The sequence below is a fragment of the Mustela erminea genome, chromosome 5 (genome assembly GCF_009829155.1).
Source record: "Mustela erminea isolate mMusErm1 chromosome 5, mMusErm1.Pri, whole genome shotgun sequence".
Lineage (NCBI taxonomy): Eukaryota > Metazoa > Chordata > Mammalia > Carnivora > Mustelidae > Mustela > Mustela erminea.
In genome coordinates, this window is record NC_045618.1 from 20123046 (window position 1) to 20141989 (window position 18944).

The following is an 18944-nucleotide window of genomic DNA, read 5'->3' on the forward strand; positions in this document are numbered from 1 at the left end:
TTGCTAGATAGTATTCCTTATCTCCATATATACTACTCTTTTCATCTACGTTTATTATTTGGAAACCTTGGAGTTATTTCCAATATTGACTACCGTGAACAATGAACATTATAGTGAGAATTCTTGTATATGAATCCTAGCGCGCACACGCATTTCTTCTGGGTATGGAGCTATGAGAAGAGTTGCTCCTAAGACAATATGTGTGTCAACAACTTGATGAGATAATGCCAGACTTGTTTCCAACGTGTTTGTCCCAATATACATTGCTGTCAACGGTGGCTCAGCCCTCATTCCTCCCTGTGTTCACCAACACTAGGTATCATTCATTAGATTTGCAAATGTTTTATTCCTGTAATGGTGTGTCAGAGTATCTCATTGTGGCTTTAGTTTGGGTACTCCTGTTTACTACAAACTGGGTGTCTTTTCATGCTTATTGGCCCTTTGAATTCCCTTCATGGTAGAATTCCTATTGAGATCTTTCTCCCATTTGCTATGGGTTGCCTGTCTTGTTCTTATTGGCTTATAGGAGTGCTTTATGTATTCTAATATAAGTATTTTGTCATTTACATGTGTTGCAAATATCCTCTCTTGGTCTATGGCTTATCTTTCTGTTCCTTTTATGATGCCTTTTCATTTCAATGAGTTTATTAGGCTTTGCCTTTATGGTAAGTACGTTCTTAGGATCTTGTTTAAGAAACCCTTCTTAGCCCCAAGATCCAGAAGATATTCTCCCATGTTACTTTCTTTAAAAGTTGTATGATCTCGCTTTTCACATTCAGGTTTTTAATCCATTCTGCCTAGGGCAAAAGTTTGGGGTCTCATTCTACTCAACTGTCCTGGCACCATTTGTTGTGAAGTCAGTCCTTTCCTGCAGATCTGCAGGTCACACTGTAACAATTCCTGTGCCCATGTGCGCAGACCTGCTTCTGAGCTGTTTAGTCCATCCTAATGATCTATCTGTCTGCCCAGGCTTTACTTAAACAGTACCTATTGCAGGAAAATATGGCAGAATCATGTTCTGAAGACAAGTGTTTCCTCCTACACCACTATTTCTGGTTATCCCAAGTTGTTCCCTCATTCACACAGCAGGCCTATGAGACATCCATTTCCTCAAAGGATGGTTGTTGCAACAGAACATAGATGATAAACAGCCAAGGTTCTTGACTTTTCGTTTTGGAAAGGATGCAGATAAGTCAGAGCCAGTATCTCATGCCTGTGGGATGACATAAATCTCCCTTAGATGAGGAAGAGGAGGAGTAAGGGGCAGAGCAGACATTGGAGTGCGCTTCCTGCCTGAGCACCGTCTCTCTTGAACCCTTAATTTCTTGGGACTCTAAGAGCAGAGGGAACCAATGCCCCCATCCAAAGTAGGACTGGGGATATTAGCAATATCCTTCTACCTGGCAATGTTGGAACAGTGAAGCTGAGAGGCTTGGGGACGCCTGGGTGGTGCAGTGATTGAGCAGTGTCCAACCCTTGATTTTGGCTCAGGTCATGATTGGGAGGTTGTGAGATATGCCTCGAGTGCAGAATCTGCTTGAGGCTCTACTGATCCCTCTGCCCTGTCCTCCACACACTCTCTCTCTAAAATGAATAAATATGGGGCACCTGGGTGGCTCAGTGAGTTAAAGCCTCTGCCTTCAGCTCAGGTCATGATCCCTGGGTCCTGGGATCAAGCTCCGCATCAGACTCTCTGCTCAGTGGGGAGCCTGCTTCCCTTTCTCTTTCTCTGCCTGCTTCTCTGCCTGATTGTGATCTCTGTCTGTCAAATAAATAAAAACAAAAAACAAAAACAAAAAAAACCCTTTAAAAAAATAAATAAAACGAATAAATACATTTTTTAAAAGAAGAGGCCCAGAAGGTCACCAATATGTGACCTGAAAATGGTTTCCTGAATATGGCAAGTGGCACAATCAGACTGAGAAAGGGTGTCCCATGAAGGGAGGCCTCACAGTGAAGGACACAAGAGGGGGGCCCACAGCCAGAGTCCAGTGGCCGGGACACCTCAGGGGACATTCTGCTCTATAAAACCTCCTATATATTTGTCAGGTTTTGGTATGGGGGTTATGCTGGCCTTAAAAATGAAATTGGGTTCCTCCTCTCTCCTAATTGTTTCTGTGAGCTTGGTTATCATTGCATTTTTTTTAATGCTTACCAACAGGCTTTATTTTTAAAAATTTTTTAAAATTTTTCTTTATTTTTTATTTTCTTTATTTTTTAAAACATATAATATAGGGGCGCCTGGGTAGCTCAGTGGGTTAAAGCCTCTGCCTTTGGCTAGGGTCATTGGGATCGAGCCCCGCATTGGGCTCTCTGCTTGGTGGGGAGCCTACTTCCTCCTCTCTCTTCCTGCCTGCCTCTCTGCCTACTTGTGATCTCTGTCTGTCCAAGAAATAAAATCTTTAAAAAAAAAACATATAATGTATTATTTGTTTTAGGGGAACAGGTCTGTGATTCATCAGGCTTACACCATTCACATCGTGGTTATCATTTCTTTATAAAATATTGATATATTTCACCAGGGAAGCCATCTGGCCTGGAGTTTTTTCCTCTGGCCAGGTTTTTAGTTACAAACTAAATTTCCTATGGGATGAAAGACTATTCATCTCACATCAATTTTGGTTGTGTTTTTTAAATGTGTCCATTTCATCTTTGTTATTGAATTTATTAGCATAAAGTTACTATTCTCTTATTCCTCTTTTAATAGCTGTAGGATCTGTAGTGACAGCCTCTCTTTCCTTTCTAATATTGGTAAATTGTGTTTTGTTATCTTATTTTCTTGATCAGTTTTGCAGTTGTTTGTTAATTTCTTTAATCTTAAAAAAAAAACCAAAACTTTTTGTAATTTTCAATATGCTATTAAATCTTTCCAGTGAATTTTTCCTTCAGATGTTATATTTTTCAGCATACCCATGAAATTATTTTTTCTATTTTCTATTTCTCAATTAAGATTCTCCATATAGTCATCCCTTTAATATTTTATACTTGCTGCATTAAAGACGTATCTGATAATAAGCCAGATATTTTATATCTGGCTTATTTCAGGGCTATTTCTACAGCCTGAATTTTCTCTTGACCATAGGTCACTCTTCTGGTTTTTTTGTTTGTTTGTTTGTTTCACATATATCTCCTAATCAAAAGTTACCAGTCTGGTGTGGCAGCCAGACAACCATTAGATCTTGATAAGAAGCTCCCAGTTAAGTATTAGAACTCAGCAGGGTGTGGTGCAAAGGGGGTTCAGAATGGGAATGGGGAGCCAGACCTAAAATTCTGCCCAAGGCACTAGGAAAGATTTGACTAAGAGAGAAATTCTAGACCTCATATATGACATTGTACAAACTCTGGAGTCTGTTATCTTCCTCTGAAGAGTGTTGATCTTTTTGACTACCTGACTGTTACATTCCTCGCTGATCATCTCGATTTTGTAGAGGCTTGTTTTTCACACTTATTGGGAGAAATATATTTTGATTTTGCCACTTTGATTTTAAACCAAAATATATTTTGATTTTGTCTTAGGATAACTCTGAGACATAGTCTTTGCTCCGAATACACAGTCCCATTTGGGGGTTTGATGAAAATACCCAGGCGTTTGTGAGGCTCCTTCAATAAGTGGGATTCTAACTCCAAACTCTGCCTCCACTGCAGTGAGAAGCAGCTGCAATTTTCCATTAGCTTTTCCTGCCTGACAACTGTTGCCCTACACCGTATTCCACTGCAAGCACAGTCCAGGAGGAGTTAACTCTGGGAACAGAGTTGATGTGTGGATTTGGGGCTTCCCTCCTCCACATCTCCCTGCTTCCTGGGATTTCCTTCTTCCACTGCCAGCTGTTCTATCAACTCTAAACTCCATCCTCTGACACCTCAAGCCAATAACAGCTGAACTTTCTGAATCCCTATCCCACCTCCCCTTTTCCCTCCCCCAGGCCATGGCCAGAAGGAAGCCCTCCAGAAAGAGCAGGATAAAATAACATGTGTAATTATAACAATATGTAGTTCTTGTCATTTAAAAGGCAAATCTCTTCTGGTCTCTTCTGCCTGATTTTTGTCACTCTAGTGCCTTCAAATCTTTAAATATTTTTTCTGCTTGTGTGCATGTGTGTGCACATGTGTGTGTGTACATATGTGTGTGTGTGTGTGTATGTTTGCTACTTTGTCCATAGTTTGTCATCACTATCACTGGGAGAGTGAGTCTGATACAAGGCACTCCACCATTACTGGACCTTTCATTCTTCTGAATACTGTGTATTTTGAAAAAAAGAGAGAGAGAGAGAGAGAGAGAAGTTTTTACTGTATCTGTGTTGAATTGTGTATTTGGGGAATCTTAAAAAAATTCAGCATTTAAAAAGGTAGAGAAAAAGCAAAAGATAAAGTATTTATGCATTCTGCCCTTTTCTGTGGTTCTGAAAACACCCTCATTCAGTGGGTTCCCACATCCTGGTACTCTAAATTAAGCACCGTACATTCCCTGACGAGGAGATACACTGCCTTCCCCTCCCTCCCCACCCCCTGAGACGTGGCTTTTGAAAAAAAAGGCTGATCTGGTGTGAATTTTGGATCCGCCATTTATTAGCTCGGTGACCTTGGGCAATGTCCCCTAAACTCTCTGAGCTTCCATTCCTCCCCTATAAACTGAGGTCAGAATACTGAGTCACAGGGATTGAGGGAACAGCCAAGGAAGTAACATATAAAGTGCCTGGCACTTAGTAACTCTTCCATAAATGTCCGTTTCATGATTCAAGAGGGAAAGCATTCCACGTCTCTGAAGTAAGGTTCTTGTTCTTACAGTTCTTACTGAAAGCTGTTTGATTGTTTTCACCTAAAAACTGAATGTTCCAGGCTGTCTGCATAGAAATACTTCATCTCGGTTGTTAATTCCCTTTGGCAAATAAGCCAGCCAAGAGCCTAGAATAGAAGTCAAGGGAAACGGTCGCTGGCTACACCACACGACCGGCCGGGCCCCTGGTGACTCACAAAGGTGAGCGAGCCTCGGTCTGGGCCAGTCTGCTGCGGGAGCCAGACGACCGGCAGCGGCAGACCAGAAGCCCCCAGCGAGGAGCCAGGGACTACAAAGGTGGGTAAAAGGGGCCTCGGATGGGTGCAGGGGCAGGAGGGAGCTCCACCTAAGGGGACCAGACAGGCCCAAGCCCGAGGGCCGCACCGTCACAGAACCCGCACATTTGCCAGAGACGGGGCAGGATTTCCAAGCACAGAAAGCCATTTGGGCCAACTGGCCCTTTTAAGAGCAATTTCCTGTCTCCTCTTGGGTAGGGAGGCGTGGTGATGGGGGCAGGGATTGCTGAGCTCAGAAAAAGCTGGAAAGACAGAGGAGAGGCCAGCCAGGCACAGCTGCTGCCGTGGAGCAATCAGGCCTTGATGTCTGGACCGGAACCGGGACTGGGGTTGCCTCCAAGCAGAAGAGGACAGATATGGTTTGTCTTTTTTTTTTTATTTTTTTGAAGATTTTATTTATGGGGCACCTGGATGGTTCAGTGGGTTAAAGCCTCTGCCTTTGGCTCGGACCATGATCTCAGGGTCCTGGGATCGAGTCCCACATCGGGCTCTCTGCTCAGCAGGGAGCCTGCTTCCCCCCCCCCCCTCTGCCTGCCTCTCTGCCTACTTGTGATCTCTGTCAAATAAATAAATAAATAAAATTTTTAAAAGATTTTATTTATTTATTTGACAGACAGAGATCACAAATCTGGGGCTGGACAGGGCTCTCCTATCCTGCCAGGCGGGCAGGCCGTAAATGTCCCATCCTCTTGAGGCTGTGGCCCAGCCAGGGACAGCCCTAATCACCGGCTCAGAGAAACTGGGCCTGACGAGTTTTTGCCGGAAGGCACGTCCTTTGGGGAGCAGGAAAGGCCCATCTCCAAATCTAATTTTAAAAGAAGGCCCATAAATCACGACCTCAGCTGCTCATTGCCAATGACTGTATGGTGAGCCACCTCAGCCCTCTGTCCTCTCCAGCCCGGGGACAAGCCTTCCTTGAGCCCAAGACCGGTTCTCAGAGATCTCTGGCTCACTGGGGCTGACAGAGAGGGGTCTCCCGCTCTCCTTCGCTAACTAGGAGACGCCACACGCACATCTCCCTTCATCTCCGGCTTTCCAAGCCCAGGCCCTAAACCAGCCCATGGCCAGTACCACCTTCAAATCTAGTGGTGAGCTTTGGCTTCCAAGCACCCCAGTTGCCAAGTGACAATAAATTGTATTTATGACAATACATAACGAGTGCTCCGAACCTGCTCAGAACATGGAAGAGTGCTTGGTGGCTTCATCTTTGAACACTGAAACGGATTCAAACGTACACGCTGCCCCCCTCCCCAAAATGCAGACTCCCTTCCAGCCGCATGTGCAGAGGGAGGCTTGGTGTCTCAGGTCACGTCCACACCTCCCACCGGCTTGTGAAGTCTTCAAAGGGCCGCTCTTATCACAAGCCAGCCAGGCCCCTTCCTGACCCCTGCCCTCTGGTCCCCTGGGAAGAAAGCCTGTGGCCCGGGAGATGGAGAAATGTACCTTGTTCCCAAACAGGCCATCCGTCTGGGGCTCGCCTCCCTTCAGCCACTGATTCATCCCTAAATCCGTCTGCCTTTTCTCTCTCTTTGGAGTGACTCAGCGGGGCAGTCACCAAGTTGGGTTTGTGGTCCTTCAGTTCTCACGGGATGGTGGAACTAAGATTCCGGGTGCGACGTTCCCTTAGTCTTTCTTAAAGGTCATTTCGCTGAGTTCAAGTTTTTTTTTTTTTTTTTTTAAAGGTTTTATTGGTTTTATTTATTTATTTAAGGTTTTATTTATACAAAATGTCAAGGTTCACCACGTCCCATACCAAATAGCTTCGTGTTAAGTCAGAAATAGCCAAACACCTGGTCCTTCACCCCTAGAGGTAGATGTCCCACTTCTGGAAATCTGCAAGTATGATGGTCCAAGGACAAAACGGGCTGTGTGCCAGCAATGCTGCCTGCATTGTTTGTTATTGTGGATAGAATACGGGGCACTCGATGTGGTCGACATTGGGAAAGTTCTCAACTCTACCGGAGACAGCAGCCATTGATGATAATTTCCAAGGACCGAAAGAGGGGTTTTAAGGGTGCGATGGAGGAGCAGGAGCAAGTTGCTACACTGCATGCACACTGTGGCCTCAAAAATCTATGTTACAAAAACCCCAGAGGAATTTGCCAAAGCGGGAACAGGATGGTGGGAGAGGAAGTTCTTTCCTTCTTGACTCAACTTCTCAGTATGCATATTTTCATACAATGATTAATGACACGGTTATTCACACAGGAGATGGACTTAAAAAATACAAAATGCTTCCTTTCCAGCTCCTTGAATGTGCAATTTAGGAAATGTCTAGCTTTCAGAGGGCATTTGGAGACTGTGAATAAGAGTTCCCCTTTAGTTCTGTAGCAGGAAGTGAGCCTTTGCCTATATACCTGAACCTCATTCAGAATTATATACACATAAAGGTATCTTTGAGATTTGGCTAAAAGTGTTTTCCTTTCTCCAGTGGGAACGTGTGGGCCGCATCGAGCTAGGCACGAGGCGAGCTGTGGCCCAATTCGGGTGGTGATCCCCGGTAAATCAGCAAGAGGAAAGGAAAGGTGGTAGCCCAGAGGTGTCGCTGGCTTAATTGTGACAAACTGCTGGATGGAGAGAAATTCATCACAGATGCCTCGGCCCCCTTTAAACAGATTCCAGAGCTTGTCTAATTTGCATTATTAAATGACTTGATGAATTTCTTGTTACATTTTCTCATTAGAAATCAGTCAGGCATAACAACTTGTTTTAAAGGAAATGCAGCTAGAACGTTCTTTAAAGGACAAAATTTGGATTTTGATTGTCGTAGTAAGACAGGAAAACCGTCATAACCGGAATATAATACATGGCAAATTAATGCACTGAAAAAGTATCTGACGACAGGCACGTAAGTGATTTTGCTGCCCTCATGGCAAACCAGTCCCTAATCTCACTGGCCTTTTGGTTTCTGGTTGGAGATGTTTCCATTCCCACCTCCCTATCCCTCCACCAGCCCCATGCATCCCTGCAAAAAGCTCCAAACCCTGAAGCACAGCAAAACTAACAGGAGGTTTTCACGAACAGAAGTCATAGAAAACGAGTTGTTGTAATCTGATCTGAAGCATTGCAACATTGACACTTTCGCTGCATTTATAACCAGTTTGACTAAGCAGGTTTGGTAGGAGCAGCCTTTTCCTTCAAGTGGAACAGAAGCCCATCCTTCGAGGGCTTGGGAAAGCATAGTGGGACCTACCGAGGTACGCAGAGAGCTCTGTGCAGCCACGTTAGCAGACAGATCCCCCACCCCCCGCAGGCCCCCAGTCACTGGGGCACATAAGCTCCTTTGCAGCAGAGATTACAGCAATTTGTACGCAGTGACACAGCCTAATCCCCCAGGGCAGACTCTGGCGCAGGTGCAGGAGGGCTGGCCATCATTTCCCTCCATTACAAGAAAGCACAAGGAGGAGAGGCGGAAATCTGGGGCCAGCGCAGCTCCCCTGGGCAGCTGAGAGAGTCCGGTGGGCAGGCAGTCCCGCAGGCGTTCGCCTTCCTGGAGGAAGACGCTGGCATCAGCAGGCCTCTGAAAACCCACCATTCCCCTTCCCTGTTGTCCTCCTCCAGCTGACCCTTCAAGGGCACAGGATTGAGGCAAACTGTGACTGTCATGCTCGATCACACACGACAAAGGGTCCACGTCCCTTGTCTGTGGGGACTGAAGACTCATGTTAGCCGTGTCCCCTGCACCTGTGGCAGATAAAGCACAAGCCCGCTGAGCCAGGGCTGAGGCTTGGTGAGCTTCGTGGAGAGAACAGGTCAAAAGGCTGGGCAGGAAGGGGGCACAGAGATGGAGAACTTGACCCACTGGGCTGGTGGAGCTCGGGAGACTAAAGAAAGCCATTTTGGAGGGTCAGGGCTACTTCTGTGCCCTGAACTCAGGAAGGGTCCCAGCTGTGGTGCGCCAGCAGCACCTGCCCCTTCTGCTCTCAGCATTTGGCAAGAGGGAACGCACCTCCCTCACTCCCAGGCTGCCAGCTTTGCAGCCAAAGGGGGACTGTCCCATGACGTGTACTTTGTGACTGCAGCCCTGTCTCCAAACATCAAAGTCCTGGAATGCTAGGGTTTGTGTGCATACTGTGGCCTCATGTTGGCCCAGAAGAGCAGTGCTGGGAAAGCGATCCCATCTCCCAGAGGAGAGGTGCACTCCACGTCTACTCTGCGAGACAGGGCTCTCCTACTCCCATCAGGCAGGGCTCCCACGCCATGCGCACACCCACAAGGCTTGGGAAGCCCACTCGGCCCCGCCTTGCTCTCCAGAAACATGTCTGCCAGGTCATCAGAGCTCCAGGTCCCTCTGTCCAGCAGCAAGAGGCTCACTGGGGCCCTCCTGAACAAGCAAACAAGCATGTGGTCCTCATTTGCATAAATGGTTTAAAATGCTACCGACCTAGCTCATCTAGGGTTTACCTTGCCCCTTCTCCACCAGGCCACACAGACCTGGTAGTTCTTCGTGGGAGGGCCCCCAGGGCTGGGTGGCTGGAGGGAGCAGGAAGGCTCCATTTCGCTCCTCTGCACCTGCGTGACCTTCCCCCTTCCAACCATGCTCCCCAGGAGTCTTCCTTTTTAAGGGCATTAACAGGAGTTATCTGGTTTGTGGGGTTATGGGCCCTTTCAATACTTTTCTGTATTTAAAATACAGTAATGCACACGAAGTATAAAGTAACAAGTGAAACAAAGAGCACAACCGGAAAGCCTTCAGAGCTTTGGGAGAAGCAGCCATTATTTCAAGGTCACGAGTGTGCGTGGGCCACATGGCCACAGTGAACGCAGTGGCAGGGAGGCGGGCCACGTGGACTTTCCACTGCAAGGAACACACAAGATGGAGAGGTGTGCGCTAATGCCAAGGCTGGGGACAGTGGAGGACATGGTCATCCTAGACAAGAGGGCTCGACATGCCTGGGGACCAGGGGAAGAGTCCAGTGATGAAGACGTGATCACATGACCACAGAATTAAGTCCTGCCATGTCACCTCTGCACTGAAAGGGTCCGGGGAGGCACCAGTGTGGATGATGGGAGAGTTTCAGTTGGCTCCTGGAGTATCAGTCCAGTAGGCCAGCAGAGTGGTGTGCAGGGAGAGTTCCAGACTGAGGTCTGAGCAGGAAAGACCCTGATGTCCCCATGAACTCGGGAGCCCGGTTTGGTTGGAGGGGGTTCCTGAGGAGGGGGCCTCCAGGGCCCGCTTTCTGGGCAGGAAGGCATTCAGGGACCCTGGCCCAGCTGAACGAGGAGAGGCCAGGAGGAAAGGGAACCAGGAGAACAGTGGGCGCAGAGCCCAAGTGTGGCAGGACCAGGGGAGGGGACCAGAAGGAAAGGGTTCAGCAGCCTTTCTATTTTTTTTTTTTTTTTTTAAGACTCCATTTATTTATTTGAGAGAGGGGAGAGAGAGAGGGAGCATGCAGGGGTGAAAGGTTGAAGGCGAAGAACAAGCAGACTGCCCCCTGAGCGGGGAGCCCAATGTAGGGCTCCACCCCGAGATCATGACCTGAGCTGAAGGCAGATGCTTAACCGAATGAGCCACCCCGGTGCCCCTCAGCGGAATCTTGAGGAAGGGAGGGCAACACCTCCATAAATATCCACATGGCATCAGGAAGAGGAACAGACGAGCAAGAGTGGGAGTAGGAAGGAAATGGTGAACTTTAACAAAGCATCACCATGATGCTGGACAGACATTCAAGCTCGACAAGGCCACGGCTCATACACACCCCGTCCTAAATCCCGACGGCTGGCTATTATGATAGAGAATTTAAATTACTTTGTCAGCAAGGTGTATACTGTGTTCTTCTTACTGAGGAATAAAAATGTGCTTCTTTCCAAAGAAAAACTAAACAATCCCACCAAGTAAATGACAATTAGGCTGAATGACAGCAATTCCTACTGAGAGCACGATGTTATTATACTGGGCCTCAACTGTCATTACACGGTAAGTAGCTGTCCTGGAAGGGGGACTGGCTTCCACGAAGCCTGCTACCTTGACATCAAAGGTCTTACTTTTTTTGATTCTTGGATTATATATCACTGTACACAATTTATCCGGTAGTTAGATCTATCCTAAAGCCCCGAGAGCTTTCAAGCACACAGCCTCACGTGGGCGGCTGTTACGATGCCGGCTCTAATGGGCCCAGCCAGGCCCACCCTGGGGGCAGGAAGGCGCAAGCGTACAAAGAAGCCAGATGAGGCTGAGAGTGGGTTTGAAGACCCTTGTTCTAGGGAACACAGATTCGGCAAGCTGAGGAGGAACATGGGACAAATTCATTCCACGGGAAAACAGAGGAAGAGGCACTTGGAAGATTCATTCCACACCCAAACTGCAGTCTACACAAAATATTCCCTCAAATAACTTGGAAACCTTTAGAAATCAGTGTTTCAGTTTTTTACTCTCCAAATGTAATACAATTCTTTAGCTAAAACGGGAGTAATGAGACAAAATGGTCCTGAAAAGTACAATAGAAAAATACTGTTCACTGGTTTATTTTCCCGAATGAGAAATAGACTATTTACAAATGAGCAGATCTCCAACGATGTGCATTAAAATGGCAAGTCTATTACTGACTGAAATCTAAATGAAAAAAAAAAATTTATTAAGGCACATTTGATCCGTGAGTTGAAAACAAACAAAAGGTTCTGGTGTCAAGACAGACTTCGTTTCACTTTTGTCCCCAAAACATGCGAGCACCGAAATTGTCAAAGAACACTTAGTATTTAGTAAAACAGGAAGGAATGTAAAAATTGAGGAGGGAAAAAGCGTTTTCAAAAGGAAATCTTTGGAGATCAGTTTACTGCAAATAAAAGAACACTAAACACACTCCTGATACACATAAATACTAATAACTAACAGGTACTGGAGAAATGACAGAGCTCTAAACAATGGATATTAAATAAATTAAAGGTATTTCGGATACAAAGAATAAAACAAAACAGTAATTAAAGAATGAAACAACCATCTCCACCAATAATGTAACACAGACAAGATGAAGTGAACAAAACCAAAATACATTTTCCCCCAATGCTTCCATTAGGGCGGGTTTTTGTTTCTGTTTTAGCTTGTGTACGTTAGATTTATTACAATAATTCTTCTTTGTCATTCTGAATATTAAGAATAGTTTACCTTTTAAAGACAAGGGTCAGGAGGAGGAAACAAAACAAAACAAAACAAAAAAGACAACAAATCCTTCTTGGAATTGAATGCCAGGTCCGTTAAGCCACACGAAAGACCACAAGAACAGCCACACATCTAACTGTGCCGCTCCTTCTCCCCCTGCTTTTAAAACAATACGTGACCATGATGAGCACAAGTTTGGGGGAAAGAATCAATTTCGGAACGCTCTCCCGATGGTGATGATACGGCTATTAATCACACTTCGTTATTTTACAATTGGAACACAAAACGGCTTGGGGAAAAAAATAATTGTCATAAAAAAAAAAAAGACAAAAGGTAGAATCTGTGCAATGTTAACAGTTACAACAAAACATTTACCAGAGTTACAGTGTTCTGTTACAATAATACTTTGCAGAACGGTCATGTTTTCTGCCAGAGGGCTGGTCGGGGGGTGGGGGAGTCGTCTGAAAAGGAAATGCGTAAAAGAACAAAACCAAACAAGTTTTGTTCATCAGGTACATTTCAAGTCATCATTAAGCAGGTCTGCTACACAATGTTCAGCAAAAAAATGTGTTCAAAGGCAAACATGATCACATTTTTGTTCAAAAAGCTCAATCATCAAGGAGTCCTTTGTAAGAAAATCATGTGTAAAATATATCCTTGTATGGACTTCAAAAACTGATCATACAAAAAAATTTTTGAAAAATAAATTAGATAATTAAAAACGTCTCTTCCAGCAGAGCTAGACGTTAGGCTGTCCTCATGGAGCCATTATTGCTGTTTTTACTGTAACTTGGGTCATGTTTTTCCAGCCACATCTCAGCTAGCTGCTGCGTGGACCCATATGTGGACGCTTTGGACCCCAAACACATTTTGTACTGTTTGGGATCGAGATTGGGATCACAAAAGACGGGATGGTGGACATGGACCACTCCTACTTCTTGGCTTCTGAATGTCTTCAAACCTGCCTGGACAACCTTGTTGAAAAGGTCCACATCCTCGAGCCCCCAGCCCTGGATGGAAATGTCAAAGCCACCGACTCGGACAAGATCGCCCTTGTAAATGCAAGTAATGCCAAACCCATAGTTTCTCCAGAAGCCAGTTTTCTGAGTGAAGGCAAAATGGTTATCGCTGGGAGCTTTCCCACTATAAACAATCTTTGGATCGTACTGGCTAAAGATGATTGGAAAATAGATTTGTTGGCCCAGAACTGTATTTGCTCGACACCGCTGAAGGAACTCTGTAGTAAACACGAGGTCAACGTCACAGAAAAACAGCAAAGATTCGTTATTGAACTGGGAAGACCCCACTTCAAGGGCCAGAGCTCTCGAAAACTCTCCAGACACGGGCAGAATCTGCATGTCCGCTTTGGGGTACTTGATGCGATAATCTCTCATGAGTTCGACTTGTTTGGCCTTGTCGGGGTTGGAGTCAGAATTGAAAAGCAGAACCACGAGCTTGACGTTCTGATTGGGAATGAGACACGTCTTCTCAAAGTTTCCCATAAATCTCACAAACATGTCGAAACGCCCGGACAACGGAATCAAGATATTTATCTTTTTCTCTTTGGGTTCTTTGTGCTCGTTCTTTGACCCAGAGAGCTGAAAGGGCACGAGCTTCTTGAGGGAATTGGAGAGAAAGGACAAGGACCCGGACTCCTGATTGATCTTGCTGGCCAGCTCCGCGGCGTCCAGCTCCTCATGCTCCACGAACTGGATCCTGCTGAAGGTCTGCTGCAGGTACGCGTGTCTCCGCACGGGCACGGTCATCTTCTTCCCCTTGTGCTTCCTGTAGAGGAGCAGCAGGTCCAGGACATACTCAGCCCCATACATGGGGTTCACCCGGCGGTAGCCGTACTGTATCTCCTTGAAGTCGATGATGCGCCCTCTGGTCTTGGCATTGGCGTTGATCATCTCCATGACCTGCATGACGATGTCATCCAGGGCCTCCCGCTGGGCGGAGTCCATGCCTCTGCGAGGGGGCTGGCCCTCGGCCGCCGAGTACAAGTACTTGCCGGTCAGAAACTCCCACTCCAGAATCTCCTCCCGCTGGCGGGGCTGGAAGCGCATGAAGGAAGGCGGGATCCCCAGCTGGAGGTCCTCCTTGGGAACCTGAGTGTTGCTGTACCGGCCCATGAGCACGACCTCCCGGTGCAGCTGGACCGTGCGGTGGCGCAGCTCGGCGATCCTGCGGCTCAGCACATAACTATGCAGCCGGTACTGGTAGGGCGGGCTTTTGTTGGGGTGCAGGGTGATGGCTCGGTGGATTTTACTGTTATGGAGATCCCGAATGTAGCCCTTCTTGTTCTGTTCGTAATTCTCATAAAAAAGCTGCTGCATCTGTTAAGAGAATAAACACAGAAATATGGCTGTTTTAGTGTTATGTGACTCTGTCCCTCTATTTCTACTGTTCCTTACACACCTGCATGGTCTTTAAAAAAAAAACCGGAACTCTCAATATCAGAAATCTTTGCAAATGAGCCACAGCATACCGGAGGCCTGAGGTAAAAGCCAGGTCTCCCGCAGTCCAATGAGATGAGAAGAAAAAGAAATGCAAACTGCTTCAAGAAAGAAGGCTCATTGATAAGCAGAGCTGGCCGACAGAATTCTGTGGGCAAACAGAAGTGTGAGAAAGTTTTCTTACAGGAAAAGGGTGATCCTGAGACTGCAGGGCACCGAGTGCACGCACCTGGAGGAAAGGCCCTCTGCGTCCCCACCAAGCCCCTGCAAGGAACCCAAGCGCCAAGGCCCCCTCCCCTCACTGAAGGCTGGCACCCAACAGGAGCCGCCGTCCTTCTGGAACAGCAGACCCTGCAGCGGCGCGCTGTAGGAATAAACTGCACTGACAGAGTGAAAAGGAAAGCTCCCGGAATACGACCTGACCCAGGATTAGTGCCGCTGCCAGTGAGCTAAAGAGAAGGAAAGAGAAGAGGCCTGCCAGGAGGGGGATGCCATCTGTGACACCAAGACGTGCTGAAAATCCTTTCAAATGCCTGCAAGTTCCTGTGTCAAGTGCGCCCCTCCCCCGCAGCCTCTGTGTAGGCACTGGTGGAGGGTTGGGGTTGGGGGCGAGGGGTGTGTCCTCTGTGCTCAGCACCAGCACAGCCACAGGCTCAGAGTGTTGAGTAAGAGGCAGGCAATGGGAGGGGACTCATTATTCCACCATCTCGCCCCCTGTCCTACGATACAGGTTTGGGGGCAGGGAGGACAAAGGGTGGCAGTCCATCAGCCCCAACGGGGGCATGTTCCCTCAAGTCAGACAGGGAACATACTTAATTCCCTTGTACATCCGAGCAACAAGATGATTGGTGAATGTCTACAACACCTTCTAGAAGAAAGAATAAAAATCTACAAAAATCATTACAATGAGTCCCGTTGCATTTGTGGTTCATTTTTGGGTTTTGTTCACATTGCTAAATACTAACTCTTGATAGGGTGATATGTATTTGAACCAGGCAGTTTACTTATTTACCTTTGGAAAGTCCTATTTTTTTACTTTTTTCTTTCCCGACACACAGCAATCACCGTAACAGAAAAGCGCAGGTTAGCATTTTTACATCCCATTTTCTTCTATGCAATACTACAGGCTACCACTAAATAAAGCCAGTAAGAATAAAAAGAAGTGAAACACTTCAAGGAACGAGATAGACAGAGGAATGCACGCCAGGTTCTGTGCGAGGCCTCCAGCCACATCCACTTGCTCGCTTCATTCTCAGGGACCTGAGAGTCTGGCGAAAGCTGACCTTCTCAAGGTCAGCTCTCTCCTCTCCTGGACACCTGCGAGGTCTGTCCACAGACTAGGACTTGGCATGGAATGCCAACATCTCAGAAAGGCCCTCACTCTTTTCAACTTTGCTTCCCACATGGTCTGTGATCAACACAGGACATGGAGACATGGAATTAGCCACTCAAATCATTTCTAAATTTTGCAATTAATTAGAAAAGGCAGTCAAAGTTTAAAAAAAGAACGGAAGCGCAGCACATCCAGCCCTGGAGAACAGCCCCGCCTCTCAGCGTGCCTGGAGGCAAAGGGCAAACGCAGGATGCGCACGACCCCCGTGCAGGGGCTGCTCTTGGCCTCTGTTCCCAGCGGAGGGCAGCCAGCAGGGGTGGCGCCTCCCCACACCTCTATCTACAGGAACTGCAGGACAGCCCGAAGCAAAGCAGCAGTCTGGGGTTTGCTTAGTTGGGAAAGTGTGAAGCAAGGGAGGTCTGAGCTCCTCCAAGGCCTGGCTATAAGGCCACAGACATGAGCACGGAGAAAAACTACAGTAACGTAAATACCCCATGACAGGGGCTGGACAAGAACCTGATCATGTGCCTTTCTTTTTATATGGGTGACAACAAAAGAGGTTTCAGGAACTTCCTGCCCCAGGAGTTCACATTCATCTTCCAGCCAGACTGCCTCCTGGGTGCCAACTGAATGGCTGCAAGGGGACAAGTGAGTGTCCCGTGAGGTTGCCAAGCCAGGAGAAATGAAATCTGCCCGCAGGTTCTAAGGTCCCACCCTTTACCCCCTGCATGACCGCATGCCCCAACAGGAGCCTGGAGGCCCTTCTTCCAGTTTTCACAAGGTCAGCCTTCAGGACGTGCATCCCACAGCGGGTGTGCTATCTGATCCCCAAACCTGCCTGAGACACGGCCTGGGTGCGGTGGGGTGTGGGGGGGGGTGCGCTGCAGCGAACAGACTATGCAAAGGCCACAGCCAAGAAATCAGCACCAGCTCAAGGCTCCACGACTAGAACCAGTAAAATAACTACTGCATGCAAGATGATGGAGGGCTACGTAATAGTTTTATAGATATTTGTTATAATTACATATTATTTTCATTTGGTCTGCTTATAATTTCCAAATTTCTAACAGTGAGCATGAAGGACCATGACTTGTTTTAAAGGTCCCTCCATTTCCAAGAATGTGAACACACTGAACCTTACAGGTTGCTTTTCAAAATTAGGTCAGAACAGCCCACCCAGCCCAACAAGAGAAACAAAAGACAAACCTAGAAGGCATCCACACAGAAGATAATACACCCATGCAACCAAAACCGAATACTATAAGAAAATCAGAAAACCAAAAAGGCTCTTGAAAATCAACATAAACTAGCAGCACAAAAAAAGAAGAGTAAAATTTGAAAATAAAGTTAAAGAATATCCCAGAAAACAAAAATGATAACAAAACCAGAAAACAGAAAAGTATTCATTCTACCACAAGAAAGTACACCGGGGGAGAAAATAACAATACAGAAAATGGGTTCAGAATAAAAGAACTAGTTGCCTGAATTAAACCCCAACCACCTGGTAGAAAGAATACAAATTCAGAACACCACAAAGAAAGCACTCTGAAAACTTCCCAAGATAAGAAAAAAAGGCCATCTAGAAATAAGAGGGAGTGAAAATTATTCCCAACGTACAATTCTCCTCTTAACCAAATGATCCATGAAGCAGGAGGGCAGAAGAGAGATTTTCAGGCAGTGGAGGACGGTCCTACCTTGTACTCAGCCTTTCCCAGCTCTGGAAGGATGTGCCCTTCTAGAATGAGGGAATATATCGGAAAGGATGATCACACAGCATCCTGGAAACAAGGGCTACGACAGAGAAGAAAGAGCGCCTAGAACGACAATGCAAGGAGGTCCCACAAGGAGAGTATAGTGGCCTGGGATGTCCGCACGCCCCAGACTCACACACTGAGGCGCTCTCAGTGTGAGGGTGTGTGGTGTGGCCCTTGGAAGGGAACTGAGTTGAGAAGAGGCTGTAGGGGGGGCTCCCACGGTGGGATGGGGGCCAGATAGGGCTTCGAGACGGCACCAGAGCACTCTCTCCCCACCATGGCAGGATGCAGCAAGAAAGCAGCTCTGTAAACCAGGCAGAGGGTCCTTCCCAGACCCTGACCCTAGGGACGCCTCCACCTCGGACGTCCAGCCCCCAGCACGGGGAGAAATGCACGTCTGCTGCATCGGCCACCCTGTCCACCGAACTTTCGTTCTGGCAGCCCGAACAGACAGGAGAGGCAGAGGGCTCCAGAGCGGGCCGAGGGAACCAGCGCACGCACGCTCACGACCTTTATGTTCAGAGTCTAGCTCAGGCCTGACACGAGACGCTCGGCAGGTATTTGGTGAACTTATGGCAAACAGTAAAGTCTTTAGCACAGCAGGTATCAAGAAAATGCTGCATGATTTCAATGCAGAAGAGCACAGCTGATGAAGACTGACAGATAGGATAACTAAGTGGTAACTAATATACCGGGACAGGGCTGGGGTCCTTTGGCTAGAATATATTTTTAAATGCAAAAATCAGCAGTATATTTGAGGAAAAATAAATATCCTTCCAGATAAAGGATGTAGTTGTTATTTGTCCTTTACTCTCTAGAAAACCAAACAGATAACTGCACATCTTACTCTCGGCTATCAAAACCCCACTGGCGGCAAGCGAGCTCCAAGGTCTGGTGTGGAGTGCAGGGTCTGCCATGTGTCACTGGTTCTTCTTACCCACTCCCAGGACACCACAACCCCAAGCATTTTTCAGGACTATGTTTCTCAACGTCTTTTTTTTTTTTTTTTTAACTTGACAGGCAGAGATCACAAGTAGACAGAGAGGCAGACAGAGAGAATGAGAGGAGGAAGCAGGCTTGCTGCTGAGCACAGAGCCCGATGCGGGACTTGATCCCAGGACCCTGAGATCATGACCTGAGCCAAAAGCAGAGGCTTTAACCCACTGAGCCACCCAGGTGCCCCTCTAAACATCTTTTAGAAGCTGTCTGAGGCCACGACTTTCACAGTAACTGAC

At 47.0% G+C, this 18944-nt stretch overlaps 1 protein-coding gene across 1 annotated transcript in view; it reads right to left on the reverse strand.

Annotated features, from left to right (window-relative positions):
- Window positions 1–11506: 11506 nt before the first annotated feature.
- CHSY1 (chondroitin sulfate synthase 1) overlaps window positions 11507–18944 on the reverse strand; it is a 70057-nt gene continuing 62619 nt past the window's right edge. Inside the window, exon 3 of the mRNA XM_032342220.1 lies at window positions 11507–14502. Coding sequence (XP_032198111.1) covers window positions 12913–14502 — 1590 coding nt within the window. The 3' untranslated portion in view covers window positions 11507–12912. The remainder of the gene's footprint in view (window positions 14503–18944) is intronic.